The sequence below is a fragment of the Hordeum vulgare genome, chromosome 1H, assembly GCF_904849725.1.
Source record: "Hordeum vulgare subsp. vulgare chromosome 1H, MorexV3_pseudomolecules_assembly, whole genome shotgun sequence".
Lineage (NCBI taxonomy): Eukaryota > Viridiplantae > Streptophyta > Magnoliopsida > Poales > Poaceae > Hordeum > Hordeum vulgare.
The window spans coordinates 403608346-403617157 of record NC_058518.1 but is presented as its reverse complement, the minus strand read 5'-3'; the positions used below and the strand labels follow the sequence as shown (position 1 = coordinate 403617157).

The window sequence follows — 8812 nt, the reverse complement described above, 5'->3', positions numbered from 1 at the left end:
AAAGGCATAAGTATTGTACCTTCAAGTGTAATAACAGCCCAAAAAGCGATAAATATCAACATGAAAGCATGATGCAAAATGGACGTATCACCACTCCCTCGGACGTTCTGGCAGCTGTAGTACTGCTCCTAGCAGCGGTAGTACCGCTCCGGTCGGGCTTTGAGTGGGGGTAACGGATGGATTCTTTCCCCCACTATATAAAGGAGGTCTTCTTCCCTATTGGACCTCACCATCTGTTGAGCTCATGTTCTTCCTCCATTGTTGACCTTCTTAGAGCTTGCTAACTATCAATCCCTCCAATGATTATTGCTAGGTCTTGAGGGAAAAGAGAAAGGAGATCTAGATCCACATCTCCACCAATCACTTTCTCCTCTATGTGAGGGGAACCCCTTGGATCTTGATCTTGGATTTCTTTGTGAGATCCTTGTTCTTCCTCTCATATTTCTCCATAGCTTTTGTTGTTGTGGAGGGATTTGAGTGTGGGGGACTTAACAACTTCGTGTGTTCTTGCCATTGCATTAGTTGCATCGGTTTGAGTCCTCCACGGTGATACGTGGAAGTGAGAAGTTGAGAAGCTTATTACCCTTGGGTACTTGGTACCCCTAGAAGCTTGGTGGTGCCTCAGCTCTCAATCATTGTGGTGTAAAGCTCCGGGCAAGCGTCGGGGTCTCCAATTAAGTTGTGGAGATTGCCCCGAGCATTTGTGGTCACCTTGAAGCCATATGCCATTGTGGTGAAGCTTCGTGGTGTTGTTGTGAGCCTCCAATTAAGTTGTGGAGACTGCCCCAACCTTGTTTGTACGGGTTCGGTGACCGCCCTCAAGGGTCCCTTAATGGAATCACAACATCTTGCATTGTGCGAGGGCATGAGGAGATTACGGTGACCTTAGTGGCGTCTTGGGGAGCATTTGCCTCCACACCGCTCCAAACGGAGATTAGCATCCACAAGGGTGTGAAATTTGGGATACATCGTCCTCTCCGCGTGCCTCGGTTATCCCTTACTCGAACCCTTTACTTATGCACTTTACTTTGTGATAGCCATATTGTTTCTTGTCATATATCTTGCTATCACTTAGTTTTTTATCTTGCTTAGCATAAGTTGTTGGTGCACATAGGTGAGCCTAGTTGTTTTAGGTTTTGTGCTTGACAAATTAAACGTTAGTTTTATTCCGCATTTGTTCAAGCCTAAACCGTAATTATTTTAAAGCGTCTATTCACCCCCCTCTAGGCGACATCCACATCCTTTCACTTGTAGATAGCTAAGCGGAAGCGTATATAACGCGATTGATGTAGTCGAACGTCGTCACGATCCAAACCGAAATCCGTCCCACGATCCCATGACGATCTGTCTCGCGATCCCATCACGATTCGTCCTGATCTAGTGCCGAATGGACGATACCTCCGCGTTCAGCACACGTACAACTCGATGACGTTCTCCACCTCCTTGATCCAGCAAGTGAGGGTGCATAGGTAGATGGGTTCTCCTACAGCACAACGGCATGTCGGCGGTGGTGGTGGAGCTATTTTGGCAGGGCTTCGCCAAGCAATACCGAGATTGATCTAGTGGAAAAACTGATATATGGGAGAGATAGGGATGCGCCGTTGCGTTGGGTTACTGTAGCCCTATCCCTCTCCACTATATATAGAGGGAAGGGAAGAGGGGATGCGTCCTAGGGTTCCCACCATAGGGGGCGACCAAGAGAGGGAAGGGCGGATGCCCTAGGGGTGGCTTTCCACCCAAGTTAGGGTGGCGCCACCTCCTAGGGTTGGCCCTTCACCAGCCCAACCGCATGGGCCTTAGGTGGGGAGGTGTGTCCAGCCCACCAGGGGCTAGTGCGCATCCCTCATAGCCCATGTGGCCCCTCCGGGGCTGGTGGCCCCTTCTGGTGGACCCTCGAAACCCTTCCGGCACTCCTGGTAGGCTATCAATGATGCCTCAACTTTTTCCTGTGACCAACACAGAACCTCCCATATATCAATCTTTACCTCTGGACCATTATGAAGCTCCTTGTGACGTATGGGATCTCATCCGTGACTTCAAACAACCTTCGGTCACCATCATTCACAACTCAACAATACCAAATCGTCACCGAACCTGAAGTGTACAGACCCCGCGGGTTCAAGAACTATGCAGACATGACCTGAGACACTCTCTGGTCAATAACCAATAGTGGGACTTGGATGCCCATATTGGCTCCTACATATTTTACGAAGATCTTCATCAGTTGAACCACGATGTCAAGGATTCAATCAATCACGTATACTATTCCCTTTATCCATCGGTATGTTACTTGCCCGAGATTCGATCATCGGTATCTCTATACTGTGATAGCCTAGCTTATTAGGGATGATATACTACTCATATCAATAAGGAATTCCTTCCCTTCCGGAAGCCCATTTGAATAGAACTCACAGGTTAAGCGTGCTCGGCTTGGAGTAGTTCTAGGATGGGTGACCGACCGGGAAGTTGATCTCGGGTGCGCATGAGTGAGGACAAAGTGCGCAAAAAGACTCAGAGTCGACCCTCGCGGTTACACGGATGTTTGCGTCGGTTCCTCGGAGTTGCATGATCTCATGGCCATAGGAACAATAGCAATAAACTGACATGATCATATGCTACGTTCATAGTTTTGGTTTTGTCCATCACATCATTCTCTTGATGATGTGATCCGGTTATCAAATGACAACTCATGTCTATGGCCAGGAAACCTTGACCATCTCTGATCAACGAGCTAGTCCTATAGAGGCTCACTAGGGACAACGTGTTGTCTATGTATCCACACATGTATTTGACTTTCCAATCAATACAATTCTAGCATGGATAATAAACGATTACCATGAACAAGGAAATATAATAATAACCAATTTATTATTGCCTCTAGGGCATATTTCCAACACTGTGGGGGTTAAATAGCGGGCGAAGGGCAGGCCAGACAGTGAGGTCCTTAATGGTGGACGGAAGACGAACGAGTGGGTGGCACCAGAGTAGGTTCCTCTGTAATTGCATACATTTAATTCATGGAGGCGGGCGGACTAGTGTCGTTTGAATGAGGAGAGACGTGGCGTGCATGGGGAAGTCGCGAGATGACGCTCTTGGCCGACGTGCCGCTTCAATGCTGGCTCCAGTGATAGGCCCCGCCCGCCCTCGGAAGTGTGTTGCCTAATGGGCTCTCTCGCAGGCTCCATGGTGGTGGTGATGGCTTCGACTCTTGATCATGTGGGTGGCGAGGGGATTAGCGGCGGGAGGCTCTAGACTGCTCTCTTCTAGCGGAAGTAGTGACCCTAGATCTGGTTTGGACGGCTTTGTCTTTGTCGTGGTGGTGACCTATGTGTTTCATTGTGGTGTGGACGAGTTCTCGAATGAAAGCTTCTGGCTTTCCTTTTGAGGACGTTGTCGCATGTCGATCCATGTGCTAGGGCTCTAAGTGCACGGACTCGGCAATTAGGACGCTTTGGCGACGTCACCATTATGGGGGCATTGTCGTGGAGTTCATGTGTCATTCATCGAGCCGCGACTTTGTATTAGGATCATTTTATGATTTATGTAGCATCTTTAGATTTTATTTTTAAGGGGGTCTCCTCATACTTTTTATCATTCGACCTTGTTTTTTGATTGGCATGCGTTATTTATAAAACGTGACGAAATTCTCCCTCGAAAGAGAAAACAGAGCGTGAAGTGATTGTTCTCTAGACACGTGCAATGATTATATTTTCAATGCATATGATCAAACATTGTGTTTGGATGTCTTATTGGTAATGTTTAATTAGATGAAACCCTAATTTTTTTTGGGGGGGGGGGTTTGATGTTTAGTGGGTGGAAAGAAAGATTCTGTAGGTTTACATAGAATGCTACATATGTAATAGGGTTTCCCACGCTTTATATTATAACGAAACTTCCACCGATCACAATGATACTCTTCGGGCAAACAACACATCATACCCAAAAAAGAAAGAGAAAAAGATAAATGCCAACAACGGCAGCTCGACAAAGAATGGATGATCCGCCACCGCTACGTCCTCGAATCCTTGCCACTGCACTCCAGGGCTGCGAACCACCGCGTACCAAGCAGCACCCCCAAGAAGGAATGCGACGCCGACGGTGTTGTTGCCTGGACAGGTCCTAGGGTTTCCCTCGGCACGCAGAGGGGAATGCGGGATGGGTGACACTGACGCCCTTCAGGAGGGAATGATGGCACTCACAAGCGACACCTCGTCAGAGCCGGATGAACTTACATGGATTTCTCCTACAACTCAAACACCACTATCCGCTGGAACCGGAGCCAACCGACCAACTTGCCATCCACCAACATACGCCACCACGGTCCTGACGGCATCCATGCCGCCTCACTGAGATCGCCAACACGAGGCCACGAGGATGAAGGGAGGGAGCGCTAGAAATTGGGAGCGACATCACCGGAATTGTGCCGGAGGGAACCACCTCCATCGTCGTCGTGCGGGAGGCCCGTGCCTCGAGCACCGTCACGGTCGCCGTCCGGACACAGTAGCCGAAGCATACAAGGCCACCTGGGCCCGATCAGGCCCAACACGGGCCAACAAAGCCCCGACCACCCCGTTGTAGCAGGCCAGCTCCAACGTCGTCGCTACCCACCATCCCCGCGTCGCACCTCTGCCTCCCAGGAGCCACCTATTTACCCGCCTCGACACCGCCCCGCCCTGACCCAAATGAGGCCCAAGGAGTCTAGATCTGGCCCGAGCGGGCGCCGCAGGATCGCGTCGTCGTGCCACCCCGCCGCTAACAACAACACCGCAACCTATCAGACCCCCAGCCGCCGCGTCGGACCGTCGCCGCCTAGGTGCAACCCACGGTGTGCTCTGCTCCGCGTCAAAGCGACACCACACGGGAAAGGGTCGGTGGCTTCTTGTTACATTATAATACATGTCCCATTTATATAATAAAACTTACCTGTAGGGTTATACTTGCGTGTGGATACGTTTGCATTATACTTGTATTTAAGGGAAGGAGATACCAAACTTCCTGCCAGGATTAAAATGTTGTCTATTTTTAGCCTTACCCACTCTTGTTTTAGATTTGTGTACATCTGTACTTATGAAGAAAATCAAAAAAATCATAGTATAGAAGAATGAGTATCTTAAAAGAAACATGTGTTCATAAAAACAAATGCTTAAATAAAATGTATTCATTTTGTGTAAAATAGAAGAATGAGCACAGGTGCGACACAGAAAGAGAAAAATGTTTTTTCACATCATAGACATTTTTTTTCCAACCAAAGGCAATTTTTTATATCGACTAACAGAGCAAGTACAAAACTTTGCAAGGCACAATTCCTCCATGTTTTCGTTTTTGTTGTTGTTGAGGTGCACCATCAGATGAGCTAGCATGTGGACCCGCTGTCTTTAACACCGGCGCATCTCCAGATCTCCTGCGAAACCCAACGACCTCAAGCAAGCTACCCCCCGAAGCCACCGCTCAAGAACAAGAAAAAAAAGGAGAATGAAATCCACGATGCTTCCCCTCCTCCTCGTGCTGCTCCCCCTGCTCGCCGGCGCTGGCCCCGCGGCCGCCAAGCCGACGGCCTACGAGGCGCTCGCGGCCTTCGACTTCCCCCCGGGCATCATCCCCAAGGGGGTCGTCTCCTACACCCTCGACAACGCCACCGGCGACTTCACGGCGCACATCAACTCCTCCTCCACCTGCGAGTTCTCCATCCAGGGCTCCTACTCGCTCCGCTACAAGCCCGACATCAGCGGCCGCATCTCCGTCGACCGCCTCAGCAACCTCCAGGGCGTCACCGTCAAGATCCTCTTCTTCTGGGTCAACATCATCGAGGTCACCCGCAAGGGCGACCAGCTCGGCTTCTCCGTCGGCATCGCCTCCGCCGACTTCGGCCTCGACAACTTCCTCGAGAGCCCCACCTGCGGCTGCGGCTTCGACTGCAACGACCTGCGGCTGCCGCAGTCCACCGCCGACTCGAGCCTGCGCCTGCGAGGTGCGTTCTAGGATCCCACCCAGTTCTCTCACAAGCCACAAGTCCCCCCTTCAAAATCCATCCGGTTCTTGGATGGATATTCATGCTCTTGTTGCTGGAAGATACCAAGGGGGGCTAGTAGTATTTTCTAGTGCTGTTCCTGTTTTAGATGGACCAACAATTTCAGGACTCGATTTCGATGGGTCCGTGTGTAAGTGGAGTACTGTTTCAGAAAGTTTAGAGACGAACACCTGAGATCAATAAAAGTTCTAAATTCCTTAATACCTGTGATCTACTTATTCATGTTCTGCGCCATGCATTTTGTGGCATATTGATTAATCAGGCAGTTCTTTTGTGAAACCGAATTCTTCTATTGAATCTTTGCAAACATATCAAGCTGATACGCCCAACAAAGAAGTTCTAGCTCCCTGCTTGTGCATCCATGAATCTGGCAGGTTAGAAGGTCGAAGCCGATCCATGAATCTGCATCCATGAATCACACAGACCAGAAAAGTACAACCAATACTTATACTGTGGGTGTGGGAACAAACAGGTGATAACAAAGTTGCTAACAGAAAGAGGAAAGAATACTCGAATAGCAAAATCACTCAGGATGCCATGAATCGAAGCTGTTTCTTCGATCCTATGTTTGAATGGTGTGCTAACTGGAGTATTTGGATAGGCACTTAGAAGTAGTATACAGGGTGCAAGGTATAGCAGCTTAAACTTGAAATTGTTTGAGGCTCAATAACTTTTCATTTTTTTACGAGTGTATATTCTTCTCGTCTGTTAAGACAGATAGCTGGAATGAGTTATGCTAGACAAGGACTATAATAAATGTCATCTTGGAGGGATCTTTATGGACAACTACATTTCTGGTACAATGAATTGCTAAGGGGATGCATTCCATGTTAAGTTTTGCAGAGTATTTGTTTTGTTTCTGTTTCTAGTATAGTCATGAGAAAAGGAGTTGTGATGGAAATTGGTTTCAGAAACCAGGGGCAGGCATCGCTTCCACAGGTTGTTTTTGCTACCCAAACTGTTATTACAAATAAATGTGTCCAATGATTCTCTTCTTCAGTTATTAAGCTACCTAAATATGGTAACCAGTAGATGCTTCCAGGCCCTTGTTTGATTGGTTTTCAGACATAAACAGAGGAATTGTGTGATAATTTTGTATTGAGAATGGTTTACTTGTGTTTTACAAAAACATACTACCTCCGTTCTGCCAAAACGTCTTATATTTAGTAACAGAGGGTGTACATCCAAAATAGTTTCGTACTAGTTTGTTTGCTATGCCTTGACCCAATTCCTATAAAATTTAATGCAAGAAAAAAAGAAGATTAAAAGAGCACCCAGAAACCAATCACTTTGATGTTGTGCATCTCCTGTCAACAAGAAATCCAGAAGGAGGTGCGGTCAGCTCTAGGTCACAAATGGCAGTCATCCGGTAGGTGTAGTGCCAAGACCAGAAGCTTTCCAGGACCTTGAAGGTCCATCTGATGGTGTAGAGGATCTTGTTACTCTTCACCTGCTTCAGCAGCTCCCCAGCCACCTCCGGCGGTAGCAGCACCTGGCTAGACAGCATGTGGACGTTGAGGACTGTGAACTGCCCCCGTCGCTGTGCGAATGACGGCAGCGCCTGCTCCGACACCAGCCTGCCCCGGAAGAAGAGCTCAACGGCGCCAGACTGGATCGACACCAGCCTGCCCCGGAAGAAGAGCTCAACGGCGCCAGACTGGATCACGACGCTGATCTTGTGGTTGGGGTTGGAGATGTTGGCCATCAGCGTCATGTCACCGTTGAAATCGATGTAGATGCTGTTGAGGGCGGCGTTGGTGATGTTGAAGGACAGTGTCATCGGCTTCACCGCCAGGAAGACGATGATGATGACCAAGCCAGCAAGGATGAGGAGGAAGCTGAAGGCAAAGCAGATGATGGCGGCGCACCACATCGCTGCGGTGGTCCGGTGCCGTGGCTCCAGGATGATCTTGGGTGGTGGCGGTGGTGGCGGCTCCTACTCCTGCTGCTTCATGCTGATGATCATGGTGACGATGGTCCTTGGCGATTGGAAGTGGTATGGAATAGGAGTGCCCATTGATTCCAATCAGCAGCAACCAATCACAAACGAACGCACCGGGAGGAGAGGAGATGAGAAGATAAGAAGCCAGGCGAGCATGGTGTCCAAACGGGGAAGCAAAAGGGCACGACGAAGTAATAATGGAGGGAAAAGTAGGCTATGCTAATGCAAAATACAGAGGGAAGGGAAAAAGAAGAATTGCCTAGGCTCCATTTCCTCCTTTTCCACCGTTGAAAACTGGGAGTAAAGGCAATGCGATTGGGGCCTGCTTTACCACAGAAAAGCGTATTTCGAGCTGTGCGAAATAAAGCCAGTCTCGGTTATCGGCCTCCTTGATGTTCTCTGGAATGTGCTCTGCTCTGCTACTCCTTGAGGCATGCTGTATGTGGTAAGAGGCAACTACTGGTATGATGCGTCGCCATCAATACTGATTTCTGCAATCTTGTGCATAAAGCTCAAGCTTAATCTTCGTGGTAACTGGTCTAGTGAGAAACTGAAAATTGTTGCTCCGGCCGACAGCGGGAACAGAGCTGGGAAAAGAAGCCCGCACACGTTGCTTAACCTCGAAAAAGCACAGAAGACCGTTTCAAAAAAAAAGTCACTGACTCTCGACCCCCGCGTCGCCTCTCTCGGGCGGCACACGGGAACCCCACCGGCACCGGCCACTTCCCCCCCTCCGCCGCTGCCCGAGCACCTCGCCGATGCATGAGGAGATTGTCAGCAAAGCCCGGTCTAGCTCCAGGGAGGGTGGCGGCGGGGTTTCTCTCTGGGTGGCGCACGGGCGG

General features: G+C 49.3%; 1 protein-coding gene and 1 pseudogene across 1 annotated transcript; one reads left to right on the top strand and one right to left on the bottom strand.

Annotated features, from left to right (window-relative positions):
- Positions 1 to 5399: 5399 nt before the first annotated feature.
- Positions 5400 to 6229, top strand: LOC123440670. Its single transcript, XM_045117232.1, has one exon. The coding sequence runs from the start codon at positions 5473 to 5475 to the stop codon at positions 5977 to 5979; it is 507 nt and encodes a 168-aa protein (XP_044973167.1). The 5' UTR covers positions 5400 to 5472; the 3' UTR covers positions 5980 to 6229.
- On the bottom strand, positions 6111 to 8602 carry LOC123440659 (annotated as a pseudogene).
- Positions 8603 to 8812: the final 210 nt, after the last annotated feature.

What these genes read in the sequence shown, in the direction of transcription:
- LOC123440670 (XM_045117232.1), top strand. Translation starts at nt 5,473, where the DNA reads ATGAAATCCACGATGCTTCCCCTCCTCCTCGTGCTGCTCCCCCTGCTC.